At 61.5% G+C, this 14,457-nt stretch overlaps 1 protein-coding gene across 1 annotated transcript; it reads right to left on the bottom strand.

Annotated features, from left to right (window-relative positions):
* Positions 1 to 2,307: 2,307 nt before the first annotated feature.
* LOC309601069 (uncharacterized protein) lies at positions 2,308 to 14,238 on the bottom strand (the record flags this gene model as incomplete). The annotated part of the gene is made up of 7 exons (XM_082333901.1): positions 2,308 to 4,244; positions 5,330 to 5,557; positions 6,451 to 6,525; positions 6,877 to 6,986; positions 8,675 to 9,011; positions 12,937 to 13,899; positions 14,145 to 14,238. The coding sequence occupies 7 exons, from the start codon at positions 14,236 to 14,238 to the stop codon at positions 2,308 to 2,310; spliced, it is 3,744 nt and encodes a 1,247-aa protein (XP_082190027.1).
* Positions 14,239 to 14,457: the final 219 nt, after the last annotated feature.

The raw sequence follows: 14,457 nt of genomic DNA, 5'->3' as shown, positions 1-14,457 counted from the left end.
GGCACCCAGGACCCTCACCCTGATCTTAGGGTGGCACCCAAGACTGTCACCTCGGCCTCGGGGTGGCACCCAGCACCCTGCTGTGCCCATCGCCGTAGCCTCAGGGCTGTGCCCAACACGCTGGACTGGTAGCTGTGCCTATTGTAGTGGCCACAGGGTGGCACCACGCACCCATGGGTGCCCCTCACCTCGGCCTCGGGGTGGTACCCAGCGCCCCGGGGACGCTATGGGGCCCCTCACCCTGGCCTTAGGGCTGTGACAGCACCCAGCACCCCTGGGTGCCCCTCACCGTGCACTTTGAAAGGCATTCAGCACCCATGGGTACCCCTACCTCATCTTCGGGGCTGCCCGTAGCACCCATGGGTGCCCCTCATCCAACCTCGGGGCTGCTCACCTCATCCCCCGCCGCCCCCACGGTATTTATTTATTGTATTGGTATTTATTTCGCGGTTATTTAATTGAGGTTTATTTAAGTTTATTTAATGGGGGGGGTATTTAATAATTACTATTGTTTAATATGAGTTGCTGCTGGGTCTTCATTGGAGCGTCCCACGGTCGTGGCCCCGGGGGGAGCCCCTGAAACCCCCCCAGAGCCCCCCTGCCTGCAACCCCTGCTGCCTGCACTCCCTGCTGCCTGCACCTTTGCTGTGATGGCTGCTCTTGCCCTCAGAAGAAACAGGCAGGAAGCGTTTCCTTCCTGATGTGAGAAAATAGGATTTTTTCCGTATTTTCTGTCCCAATTTCTAGGCTGAGGGGGGGGTGGACACGCTGCACCCACCGTTTTGAGGGTGTCGGTGACGCAGGGAATTGAGGAAAACCCCATTTTAGGCAGAAAAACATCACTTTTCAGCGTGAGTCGGCCACGGGACGCACGCGGGCGCCCAGCTCTTGTTTATTGAACCGACTCGGCGGTGACGCTGGAATACAAAGTCACAAAAGTAACAAAAAAAATCTTTTTTTTTTTTTTTTTTTTTAAAAAAAGCTGAAAACAGCTTGATTTTGCTCCCGTTTCAGGGGGGATACGTTGGGGGAACCGGGCAAACCCCACGGTTGACTCTGCTCCGTGTGGGATAATAAAGTCTTTCCTCTAAAACACGGGCTCGGTAGTGCCGATGACCCAAATCTGGGGTTTTTTTCCCCCGTAATGGCACTTGGGGAGCATCATCACCGCCCGGCTGTGCCGAAAAACCACGAACAAGACACATGACAGCAGTAAAAAAAACCAAACTCCAATATCACCCATCCATCCCAGCTGGGACTCACCCCCTGCCCACCCCCCCAAAATAATCTGCCCCAAAAAAGAGCGAAACCCAGCAGAAAATGGGGGGAAAAAAATCCCAAAAAACCCTTTTCTGCTTCAGTTTTTCACCGGTTCCTGCCTAGGACAAATTCGGTAAATTTTGAGTTGCGCTCGGTGGCGCTTTAAAACACGGGAGGAGGAGGGGGTGGGGAAAATCCGTTAAAAATCATCCTAATTAGGGGGGGAATTGCTTTTATTCGCTTCCCTCTGCCCCAAAATCTGAGGGGTGGCGGCGGGTGCTGTCCCCTGCTCCGCCACGGGGACAGCGGCTTGGGGAAGGGCCGCGTCTTCCCGCTGTGAAAAGGTGGTAATTTGGTTAAAAGGGGTAAAAAAAGGAGGGGGGGAGGTCCTCCATCCCCTAATTAGATCATTAATTAACCACCAAGGCTGAATGGCTCCGGGTGGGAACAACCCCTCCCCAGTGCTGGTGCTTGAGCTCAACCCAGGTTGGGTGTTGGGCGAGCGGCTGGGGAGGTTGGGAGAAGGATGGAGCCGTGACGTGGGGGAAGACGTCCCTAATTAGCTCGTTAATTAGCCACCAAAGATGGAACAGCTCTGGGCAGGAACAAGCCCCGCCCCCGATGCTGGGGCTTTGAGGTCAACCCAGGTTGGGTGTTGGGCGAGCGGCTGGGGAGGTAGGGGGGAGGATGGAGCCAAGGCTTAAAGGGCCTTCCCCATCCCCCAATTAGCGAGATCATTAATTAGCCACGAAGGCCCAATGGCTCCAGGTGGGATCAAGTCCCCCAACACCAGGTCTTTGAGGTCAACCCAGGGTGGGGGTTGGGCGAGCGGCTGGGGAGGTTGGGAGGAGGACGGAGCCACACAACGAAGGGGACTGCCCCATCCTCCAATCAGAGAGCTCGGTAATGAGCCGCCAAGGCCCAACGGCTCGGGGCAGGAACAAGCCCCCCACCAATGGGCCGTTGAGGCCAACTCCAGCTGGGGGTTGGGCGAGCGGCTGGGGAGGTTGGGAGGAGGACGGAGCCACGGCCAGGGCCGGGCACCGCTCAGTTGATCAGGGAGGAGGTCTGCGCCCCCGAGGCGGGGGCCGAGGGGAAGGAGGGGTGGGGGAAGGCGCGGGCGGGGAAGGAGAGGGCCCACGGCAGGTCCAGGGCCGGGCTGGAGAGGGAAGGGATGGGCAGGGGCGAGGGGGAGGCGGGGAAGGAGGGCAGCGAGGGGATGGGGGCCGCCGAGCCGCCCAACGGCGGGGAGAAGGCCGCACCGGAGAAGGCGCCGGAGGGCGGCAGGGGGCTGCCAACGGCGGCGGCGGCGGCGGCGGCGCCTTTGGGCTTGTCCCCGGCGTGGGTGCGTTGGTGGCGGTTGAGGTGGGAGCTACGGCTGAAGCACTTGCCGCACTCGGGGCACTTGTAGGGCTTCTCGCCGGTGTGGACGCGCTGGTGGATGGTGAGCTCGGAGCGTTGGATGAAGCTCTTGCCGCACTCGGGGCATTGGTAGGGTTTCTCGCCGAGGTGGGTACGTTGATGGGTGATGAGGTTGGAGGAGACGCTGAAGCATTTACCGCACTCACCGCAACGGTAAGGTTTCTCCCCGGTGTGCATCCGGCGATGGATGGTGAGGTCCGACTTCTGGATGAAACCCTTCCCGCAATCCCCGCAGGTGTAGGGTTTCTCTCCGGTGTGGATACGCCGGTGTTTAACCAGCGCCGAACGTTGCCCAAAACCCTTCCCGCATTCCCCGCACTTATAGGGTTTCTCCGGCGGTGCCGCCGGCGCCATCTCACCGTCGCCGGTATCCGATTCCCTCCCGCAATCCATACATTGCTGACCGCGGGAACGTAACCCCACCGTGCCACCCCGGTTCTTCCCGCAATCCGGGCACTTGGGGGGCTGCCCCACGGTTCCCCCGGCACCGTGGGCACGTTGATGCTTGAGCAAGGCGGCGCCTTGACCGAAACATCGTCCGCATTGGGCGCATTGGAAGAGGCGACCGTGACGGTGAGCGGCCAAGAAGCCGGCGAGATGTTCGGGGCACCGGTAGGACGCCCGTTCAGCCGCGTGGATCTTCTGGTGCCGGTCGAGGTGGGAGCTGACGCTGAAGCTCTTACCGCATTCGGCACAGGTATAGGGTCGTTCACCGGTGTGTACCCGTTGATGCCGTTCCAGGTCGGAGCGTTGGATGAAACCTTTACCGCAATCGCTGCAAGCAAACGGCCGTTCGCCGGTATGGATGCGCCGGTGTTGGGTGAGGTTGGAGCCTCGGCTGAAGCTCTTACCGCAATCGCCGCAGCGGTGAGGCCGTTCGCCGCTGTGGGTCTTACGGTGTTTGGCCAAGGCAGAGCGTTGGGCGAAGCTCTTACCGCATTCGGGGCAACGGTGAGGAGCCGGTGACCCCTCCGGCGGAGGCGGTCGAGGCCGGGCACGCGGTTGGGCGGGTGGACCAGGTCCACCGGCGTGAGTACGGCGATGCCGGTCGAGGTGGGAGCTGACGCTGAACCGTTTGCCGCAGTCGCCGCAAGGATACGGCCGTTCGCCGGTGTGCACCCGCCGGTGCCGCTCCAGGTCGGAGCGTTGGATGAAACCTTTGCCGCAGTCACCGCAACGGTGAGGTCGTTCACCGGTGTGGATACGCCGGTGCTGGGCAAGGTTAGACCCTCGGCTGAAGCCTTTGCCACAATCACCGCACCGGTGCGGCTTCTCCCCACCGCGGTCTGGTTGCCGGGCCGATTGCCGACACCGCCGCCCGCACTCAGAGCACCGCCGCGGCTTTACCGGACTCTGCGACCGGTTCCGCATCCCGCATTCGGCACAACCACCCCGGGATGCCGGCGATGCCGCGCCGCCCTTCTTACCCCCATTCCCTTTACCGGCGACGGGGGGTTCACCCGCCTGTCCCCCGCTTTGGTGCTGATCCGCATCCTCCCGCGCCGTCTCCTCGCCGTCCCGCGGTGCCGAATCCTCCTCGGTCCCGCTCCCGGTGCCGGCGCCTGCACCACGGTGAGAAACCATGAGCCTTTCCCGGCACAACGCCCCCCCCAAATTAATTTTACGCCCCCCCCAACATGGGAAACGTCATCTCTTTGGAAGACCTTTGACGTGGTCTCCCACAACATCCCTCTCTTGAAGATGGAGATGGACCTGATGGATGGAGCGTTTGGTGGAGCAGGAATTGGTTGGTTGGTGGCACCCAGAGCGTTGTGGTTGATGTTTCCATGTCCGGATGGAGACCAGTGAGGACTGGTGTCCCTCAGGGGGCCATACTGGGACCAGTACGGTTCCGTATCTTCACCAACCACAGAGATCGAGGGCCCCCTCGGCAGGTTTGGAGATGACCCCAAGCCGAGTGGGGTGGTTGATCCCCGAGAGGGAAGGGACCCATCCAGGGGGACCGGGAGGGGTGGGCCCAGGGGAACCTCATGAGGTTCAACCAGGCCAAGCGCAAGGTCAAGGCCATCCCGAACACGGCCGCGGGCTGGGGGATGGAGAGTGGAGAAGGACTTGGTGGCTGAGGAGCTGGAGAGGAGCCCAGGGAGCCAAGCGTCTCCTGGGGACAAGGCGGCCGTGGACCCGGTGGAGCGGGCCCAGAGGCCACGGAGATGATGGGAGGGCTGGGCCACCTCCCCTGGGAGGCCGGGCTGGAGAAGAGACGGCTCCGGGGAGACCTCGTGGTGGCCCTTCGTGGGGACGGAGGCTCTGATAGGCCGAGGGGGGGCGGTTTTAAGCTAAAAAAGGGCAGATTTAGGCTCGATCTAAGGAAGAAACATCTCACGATGAGGGTGATGAGACACTGGAAGAGGGTGGAGATGCCCCATCCTTGGAAGCGTTGAAGGCCAAGTTGGACGGGACCTGGAGCCCCCTTCTCTAGGTGAAGCTGTCCCTGCCCACGGCGTAGGTGACCTTCGAAGGTCCCTTCCCACCCAAATCATTCCATGATCCTATGAAAAACCAACCCCCAAAGCACCGAACCCCAAAACCTTCCCCCACCCCCTTTCCCATGGGATGGTCCCAAAGTGATGGGGGGGCTCAGGGAGGGTCCTGGGGGGGCTCTCGGCGGGGTCCCCCCCAAATTTACCTCCGTCCTTGGCTGTTTTCTTGCGGTTCCGACGCTTCCCCCCCTGCCCCTGCTCCCGCACCAGCTCCCGCAGCATCTTCTCCACCTGGCTCCTGCCGGCCGTTTGCAGGATCAGGCCCAACTGGCGGCGTAAATCGGGGTTCACCCCCCCATCGCTGGAGCCGGCCCCCGCCGAGGGTTGGATCTGGGTGGGCTCCGGTTGACCCTGTTCCCCCTCCGCTTCCACGCCTGGAAAAAAAAAAAACCCGTTAGACCCCCCCTCCCCAAAAACCCGGGGAATTCACCCAAATTTGGGGGGGGTCCCCAAAAATCCTAAGGGATTCACTCGAATTTGGGGGGTCCCCAAAAACCTAAGGGATTGACGCAAATTTGGGGGGTTCCCAAGACCTAAGGAATTCATCCAAATTTCAAGACCCCCCCCAATTCACCCAAAATTTGAGGGGGTCCCCAAAAACCTAAGGAATTCACCCAAATTGAGGGGTGCCCAAAAATCCTAAAGGATTGACGCAAATTTGGGGGGTCCCCAAAATCCTAAGGGATTCACCCAAACTTGGGGGTCCCCCAAACCTAAGGAATTCACCCAAATTTCAAGACCCCCCCCAATTCACCCAAATTTGGGGGTTCCCCAAAAACCTAAGGAATTCACCCAAACTTGGGGGGTTCCCAAAACCTAAGGGATTCACTCAAATTTGGGGGGGGTCCCCAAAACCTAAGGAATTCACCCAAATTTCAAGACCCCCCCCAATTCACCCAAATTTGGGGGTTCCCCAAAAACCTAAGGAATTCACCCAAACTTGGGGGGTCCCCAAAAACCTAAGGGATTGACGCAAATTTGGGGGGGTCCCCAAAACCTAAGGGATTGACGCAAATTTGGGGGGGTCCCCAAAACCTAAGGAATTCAGCCAAATTTCAAGACCCCCCCCCAATTCACCCAAAATTTGGGGGTTCCCCAAAAACCTAAAGAGTTCACCCAAATTGGGGGGTCCCCAAAAACCTAAGGGATTGACGCAAATTTGGGGTTCCCCAAAACCCTAAGGGATTCACTCCAGTTTTGGGGGGTTCCCCAAAATCCTAAGGGATTGACCCAAATTTGGGGGTCCCCCCCGAACCCCAAGACTCACCCGACACCAGCCCCCGCCTCCGGTGGGACTCGGCGAAGGCGGTGATGCGCGGCCAGCTGATGGCGATCTCCTCCGCTGCCGGGAAGAAGGTTGGGCTTCAGGCGCCGGGACGCCCCGGTGATGGGCTCCATCGCCCCCCCAATTCCCCCCCCCCAACACCCCGCCACCAACAGGCCCTCTGTTTTGGGGTGAAATGCTCCAAATTTAGGCAAAAATGTGCTTCCACCAGCTCCAACCCATCGCGGCAAGGGAAACTGAGGCAGCGTGGGGTAGCCACCCCCCCCCAAACCCCACCCTGAGCCCATGGGATGCTCGCGGCCCCCCCAAATCGTGGCAGTGTGGGGTGACAATGGCGCTGGGGACCCCCAAAATGACCCCCCACCCCCCCCAAACTGGGACATCCTGGGGTACCTCCGTCCCCCTTACCCAAGGAAATCACGTTCTCGTAGTTCTCCTGCATGGTGGCCCCAAAAAATGGGGGGGGCTGGGGGGGGTCCCAGGTGGCTGGCGTCACCCCACAACCAAAAGTCCGGTCCCTGCAATGGCAAGAGACCCCCCCCATCCCCGTTAGCACCCCAAGAACCCCCCCTTTTCTCTACGGAGGGGCTGGGGGGGAAGGAGAGGGGGGGGTCTGGGTCTGTCTCCCCCCCCCCCCTTGCTCCCCAAATTTCCCAGGGCCGTGCACCCCGATCCCCAGGGTGGCCGGAGCTGCGTGCCCTCTGCTAAAGTGTGCCCGCTTTTTGGGGTGCCCAGGGGATGCACCCCTGCTCTTTGGGGTACCCAGAGGATGCACCCCACTTTTGGGGTGCCCAGGAGGTGCTCGCCTGCTCTTTGGGGTGCCCAGGGGCTGCTGCGCTGCTTTTTGGGGTGCCCAGGGGGTGCTTACCCTCTTCTTTGGGGTGCCCAGGGGATGCACCCCCGTTTTGGGGGGTGCCCAAGGCATGTGCCTGCTCTTTGGGGTGCCATGGGGGTGCTCATCTGCTTTTTGGGGTGCCCAGGGGATGCGCCCTGTTCTTTGGGGTGCTCAGGGGGGGTGCTTGCCCTCTCTTTGGGGTGCCATGGGGGTGCTCACCCGCTCTTTGGGGTGCCCAGGGGATGCTGCCCTGCTCTTTGGGGTGCCCAGAGGATGCACCCCAGTTTTTGGGGTGCCCAAGGCATGTGCCTGCTCTTTGGGGTGCCATGGGGGTGCTCACCCGCTCTTTGGGGTGCCCAGAGGATGCACCCCAGTTTTTGGGGTGCCCAAGGCATGTGCCTGCTCTTTGGGGTGCCATGGGGGTGCTCACCCACTCTTTGGGGTGCCCAGAGGATGCACCCCAGTTTTTGGGGTGCCCAGGGGCTGCCCCCCACTCTTTGGGGTGCCCACAGCCTCCCACCGCCGCACCCCCCCCCCCCCAGGACACCCCCTCCCCTCCCCCCCCTGCAGAATTCGGGGTACCCAGTTTGGGGGTGCAACCAGCGAGCAGCCCCGGGGCGGGGGGGGGCGGGGGGGGGGCTATGGGGGGACCCCCGGTTACCTGCGGGGGGGGGGGGGGGGGCCCAGCCCGGCTTCCCGGGGTTCCCCCCCCGGGCTCCGGGGACTCTTCCTCGCCGAGCACCGGTCCCGGTGGAGGCGGCTCCCCGTGTGACCCGGATACAGTGAAACCGTGGCCGCCCTCCTCCTCCTCCTCCTCCTCCTCCTCCTCCTCCTCCAGCACCAGCCAGGGCCCTCTAGCGGCCCCCGCCTCCCGTTCACCCCTCCCCCCCCCCCGAGCCCGCCCCGCCCCCTCCCCGGAGCCCCGGGTTCCACCCCCCTCCTACCGGTTCCCCCCCCCGCCCAATCACGGGAGCTCAACCCCTATATTAGACACCGGAGAATCCCTAGGGATGCGGTTTGGGGGGGGGGGGGGGCTTGGAGGGTGGGTTCGGCCCAGGGGTCCGTGCACCCCGACTCTGCCCCATGCCCCTAGGGACCCTCTAAGGGGGGGGGTGTCAAAGATGGGGGGGTCCGGAGCCCCAAAGCCATCAGCCTTCAGAGGTGGGGGCAAATGTACCCTCAGGGGCTAACGCTGCGGCCCCCTGGCCAAGGAGTGCCCGAGGAGATGCCCAAGATGCCCGAGGAGTAGCCCAAGGAGTTGCCCAAGTCGTTTGTTGCCCAAGGAGTAGCCCAAGATGCCCGAGGAGTAGCCCGAGGAGTAGCCCAAGGAGTTGCCCAAGTTGTTGCCCAAGGAGTAGCCCAAGGCGTTGCCCAAGTTGTTTGTTGCCCAAGGAGATGCCCAAGATGCCCGAGGAGTAGCCCAAGGAGTTGCCCAAGGAGTAGCCCAAGGAGTTGCCCAAGGAGTTGCCCAAGGAGATGCCCAAGATGCCCAAGATGCCCAAGGAGTTGCCCAAGGAGTTGCCCAAGGAGTAGCCCAAGGAGTTGCCCAAGGAGTTGCCCAAGGAGATGCCCAAGATGCCCAAGATGCCCAAGGAGTTGCCCAAGGAGTTGCCCGAGGAGATGCCCGAGGAGTTGCCCAAGGAGTTGCCCGAGGAGTAGCCCAAGGAGTAGCCCAAGGAGTAGCCCAAGGAGATGCCTGAGGAGCTACCTGAGGAGTTGCCCGAGGAGTTGCCCAAGTTGTTGCCCAAGGAGTTGCCCAAGTTGTTTGTTGCCCAAGGAGTTGCCCAAGGAGTTGCCCAAGGAGATGCCCAAGATGCCCAAGGAGTTGCCCAAGTTGTTTGTTGCCCGAGGAGTTGCCCAAGGAGATGCCCAAGATGCCCAAGGAGTTGCCCAAGTTGTTTGTTGCCCGAGGAGTTGCCCGAGGAGTTGCCCAAGGAGTTGCCCAAGGAGTTGCCCAAGTTGTTTGTTGCCCAAGGAGTTGCCCAAGGAGATGCCCAAGATGCCCAAGGAGTTGCCCGAGGAGTTGCCCAAGGAGTTGCCCAAGTTGTTTGTTGCCCGAGGAGTTGCCCAAGGAGTTGCCCAAGTTGTTTGTTGCCCAAGGAGATGCCCGAGGAGATGCTCACATCCCAAGGAAACCAGGGGCCACGTCCCAAGGAAGCTGGGGAATCCTTCACAGCTCAACCAGAGCGGTAGGCACTGGAGACTCCACACCAGGCAAGCGGTAGCAGGCAGGGGCTGGCAGCGAGGTGGGGCAGGGTGTCCCTCTGCCCGGGCCACACCTGCAGAGGAGGCAGCTGCTTGCCCGTTCGGGGGTCCCCAGTCGTCCCCCCTAAAGCCTGAGGGTGCGTGGGGGGATGCCCTCGGGGCAGACCCTCCCTGGATCGAAAGAAGGCAGAAGATCCTCCTTGGAGATCCTCCTTGGACCCAATGAAGGCAGAGGATCTCCTTGGAGATCATCCTTGGACCCAATGAAGGCAGATCTTCCTCCTTGGAGATCCTCCTTGGACCCAATGAAGGCAGAGGATCTCCCTCCTTGGAGATCCTCCTGGACCCAATGAAGGCAGAGGATCCTTCTCCTTGGAGATCCTCCTGGACCCAATGAAGGCAGAGGATCCTTCTCCTTGGAGAGCCTCTCTTGACCAAATGAAGGTCTCTAGACCCAATGAAGGCAGAGGATCTCCCTCCTTGGAGATCCTCCTGGACCCAATGAAGGCAGAGGATCCTTCTCCTTGGAGATCCTCTCTAGACCCAATGAAGGCAGAGGATCTCCCTCCTTGGAGATCCTCCTGGACCCAATGAAGGCAGAGGATCTCCCTCCTTGGAGAGCCTCTCTTGACCAAATGAAGGTCTCTAGACCCAATGAAGGCAGAGGATCTTCCCCCTTGGAGATCCTCCGGGACCCAATGAAGGCAGAGGATCTCCCTCCTTGGAGATCCTCCTGGACCCAATGAAGGCAGAGGATCTCCCTCCTTGGAGATCCTCCTGGACCCAATGAAGGCAGAGGATCCTTCTCCTTGGAGATCCTCCGGGACCCAATGAAGGCAGAGGATCTACCCCCTTGGAGATCCTCCGGGACCCAATGAAGGCAGAGGATCTCCCTCCTTGGAGATCCTCCTGGACCCAATGAAGGCAGAGGATCTCCCTCCTTGGAGATCCTCCTGGACCCAATGAAGGCAGAGGATCTCCCTCCTTGGAGATCCTCTCTAGACCCAATGAAGGCAGAGGATCTCCCTCCTTGGAGATCCTCCTGGACCCAATGAAGGCAGAGGATCTCCCTCCTTGGAGATCCTCCGGGACCCAATGAAGGCAGAGGATCTTCCCCCTTGGAGATCCTCCGGGACCCAATGAAGGCAGAGGATCTACCCCCTTGGAGATCCTCCGGGACCCAATGAAGGCAGAGGATCTCCCTCCTTGGAGATCCTCCTGGACCCAATGAAGGCAGAGGATCTCCCTCCTTGGAGATCCTCCTGGACCCAATGAAGGCAGAGGATCTCCCTCCTTGGAGATCCTCTCTAGACCCAATGAAGGCAGAGGATCTCCCTCTTTGGAGATCCTCCTGGACCCAATGAAGGCAGAGGATCCTTCTCCTTGGAGAGCCTCTCTTGACCAAATGAAGGTCTCTAGACCCAATGAAGGCAGAGGATCTTCCCCCTTGGAGATCCTCCGGGACCCAACGAAGGCAGAGGATCTTCCCCCTTGGAGATCCTCCGGGACCCAAAAGAAGGTGGAAGGGCTTTGGGTGTTTGGGGTTGGGTGTATCTGGGACAACCCAGCCAGCGTCGGCGTGGGACGTCGCTGGGGAGGGGGGACCTTCAAAAGCACGGGGCATTCTGGGGGGGACAGCACAGGTAGAGGGGGGGACACAGTCCCAACCTTTCACCTCCCGTCACCACCACCCAAGGTGACCCCCAAACCTCCGGTTTTCCGCACGGGAAGAGCTGGGATTGGCAGCTCCTCCAAGGAGAAGCAGAAGCCACCCACCGGGTTTTGCACTAGTCTATTTTTATTCACAATACAAACACAGCTCCTGCTCATCTTGGGAAGAGACGGACCAGGCAGCCGGCACGGCCGCGACCCCAAAACTGCCGGGAAATTCCCGGATTTGTGTCCTGCTCCCATCCCTGAGGTTCACCCCGAGGGTTCACCTCTTTTCAGCTGGGAAATACCTGCAGGTGATGCTCCCCGTGATCTCCTGGGGCTTTCTTTCCAGCCATGGGTGGTGCTACCTCCTCCCCATCACCGATGGGTTCCCACCACGAGCTCCCTTTGCATGGTGGTTGATCAAGCGACCCGAGAGGAGCCATGAGCGTCCCCGTGCCAGCTCGGGGACAAACCCTCCCTTGGCCCAGCGTTGTCCCCAACCGCCTCCAGCTCCCCCCAACGCGTTGGGTTCCTCCAACCGCAGGTGGGCTCCCGCTGAATAAATACAATAAATACATTAAATAAACCACTCGCGCCAGGTCCGCGCCGAAGCATCGCCAGTAGCCAAACCGTGGCGCGTGGCTGGGAACCGCCGGGGGTGGACGCCTGGGCTTGTTTTTTAACAACAAAGCTACAAAATCGGGATATTTTGCCCCAAATGGTGTCATTTGGTAGATGGCATCATCAACGCCCCAAGCGCGGCTGGGAGGGCTCAGGCTTCGGGTGTTGGTCAAGGCTGGCAGCATGGAGGAGGTGGGGTGGTCAAGGGATGAAGCCACCCCAGATATTTTGGGGTCTCTCCGAGTTTAGCAAGGAGCCAGTGGGATCTTCTGCACCCTCCACCCTTCACCTCACGCCTCCCCAGCCGCTCGGCACCATCTCCCCAACACCCATGGAGCTGGTTTCTCCGGGATTACACGTGGAGAAGGAGCACGGTTGGGATGTCCTGATGTCCGTCGGCAGGATTAGGTCTGATTTTCTGGAGGGGACCCCCCCCATTCCCACTCGGCCCCCCAGCCCCGTCTCCATCCTCCCCTATCTACCCTACCGTCCTACTCTACCCTACAAAAACTACGTCCTCAGGGCCGGGGTTGGTGCCACCGGGGGACATCACCGGCATGGGAGCACCCATCCCCGTGGCACCCATCACGCATGGGGGCTACCCGAGGCACCCCGCGACAGTGGGGGGGGACGGGAGCCACCCGGGGGGGTCAACCCTATGTCCCCCCCCTTCTCTCTGTCCCCCGGTTAACGGGGCGTGAGCTCATCCGGCGGCTCCTCCGGCGGCTCCTCCTCGCCGTGGCTACGGAGATGACGGTGAAGATGGGAGCTGACGCCGAAACGCCGGCCGCACTGCGGGCAAGGGAAAGGCTTCTCGCCAGCGTGCGCCCGTCGGTGCTTAGCCAACGCCGAACCGTCGGCAAACGTCTTGCCGCAATCAGGACAGGCGTGCCGGGGACCGGCGTGAGCCCGTTGGTGCTTATGGAAGTGTAGGGTGCTGTTGAAGCTCTTCCCGCAATCGGCACAGATGTGGGGTTGCCCGCCGGCGTGGGTACGTTGATGCCGGTAGAGATGGGAGGTCCGGCCGAAACGTTTGCCGCAGTCCCCACATTGGTAGGGTCGTTCGCCGGTATGGATACGTTGGTGTCGTTCCCAATGGGAGCTCCAGGAAAAACTCTTCCCGCAATCACCGCAACGGTACGGTTTCTCACCGCCGCCGTGGAGGCTACGCCGATGCCGGGCGTATTGGGCGCGGGCGCCGAAGGCTTTACCGCACTCTTCGCAACGGAAAGGACCATCACCCAGATGAAGGCGTTGGTGTTTGACCAACGCCGGCCCATCGCCAAAACTTTTCCGGCACAGGGTGCACTTGTAGGGTCGTTGGCCGGTGTGGGTGCGTTGGTGCCGGTCAAAATGGAGGGTGCTACCAAAACTACGCCCGCAATAGGTGCAGATGTAAGAGCGACCGCCGGCGTGGGTGCGTTGGTGCCGGTAGAGGTGGGAGCTACGGCTAAAACGCTTACCGCATTCGGGACACTGGTAGGGCTTCTCACCGGTATGGACGCGTTGGTGCCGGTCAAAATGGGAGCTCCAACTGAAGCTCTTCCCGCAGTGACCGCACTGGAAGGGCAAGCGCCCGGTGTGCAACCGTTGGTGGGTCACCAGCTCCTTGTTACGGCGAAAACTCTTACCGCACTCCTCGCATTTATACGGCAACCCACGGGGCCGTGCCGGTGGAGCCGGTGGAGCCGGCCGTTCGGCGGCGTGAGCCCGTTGATGCCGGTAGAGGTTGGAGCTGACGTTGAAGCTCTTACCGCAATGGAGGCAGAGGAAGGGTTTCTCGCCGGTGTGGGTCCGCCGGTGTTTGCTGAAGTGGGAGCTGCAGCTGAAGCTCTTGCCGCATTCCCCGCACTCGTAACTCTTCTGCAACACGATGATGCTCTTGAAATTGGAGAAGGCGCCAGCTCCCGAGCCGGTTTTACCGCCACGCCGACCTCCCGCCGCGCCGGGGGAGTCGATCTGCTGGACCACGGTCCAACGCAGGGTCTCCCGCGCCGGGCTCCGTTCTCCCGGTGAACCTTCCTCGGGGTGACCCAAGAAGGCGGCCGTATCCAGCTCTACGATCTCGGGGTCGCCCGTCGGCGAGGGGTCCGGCTCGGGGTCGCTCGGGGTCCCTGGGACAGCGGGGGGGGGGGAAGATGGGGGTCAGTGCCAGTGGGGGGGGGGGGGTGGTTAATGGGGATGGAGACCCCCTTTTTCACAGCGCACCCCACCACGGCCTTGGCGCAGGGACCGAGGACACCGGTTTCGGGGGGGGGACGGACGCCGCGGGATCTGGGTGCCCATGGGGGGGGGTCTCCCTCCCCTTCCCAAGGCTGGAGCGCAATGAGGGCCCCCCCAAAACCTCCTCGACACTTACTCTGCATCACCGGGGGGTCGTAGGCATCCTCCTCCTCCCCGTCACCCCCAAAAAGCACCGTCTGCTCCGGTTCCTCGGCCCCCCAAGGATCCATCGCCTGTTCCCACACCTCGGCCGGTGACGCGGGGACCCTGGAAAACCGAGCGCACCCCGTCACCATCCCTCAGCCCCCCCAAAAGCATCGCCGGGGGCTCGGTGAAGTTTGGGGGAGGGGGCAGCAGGACGGTGGGGGCACCCCCTGTGCGTGGCGAGTCCCAGCACCCGGCGTGAGGAAGGGTTTTGGGGTCCCAGTTTGTGGCGTGGCCCTGTGGGT

This window comes from Platalea leucorodia (genome assembly GCF_965183815.1).
Source record: "Platalea leucorodia genome assembly, chromosome: 28".
Taxonomy (NCBI): Eukaryota; Metazoa; Chordata; class Aves; order Pelecaniformes; family Threskiornithidae; genus Platalea; species Platalea leucorodia.
This window is presented reverse-complemented; position numbering and strand designations above follow the sequence as displayed.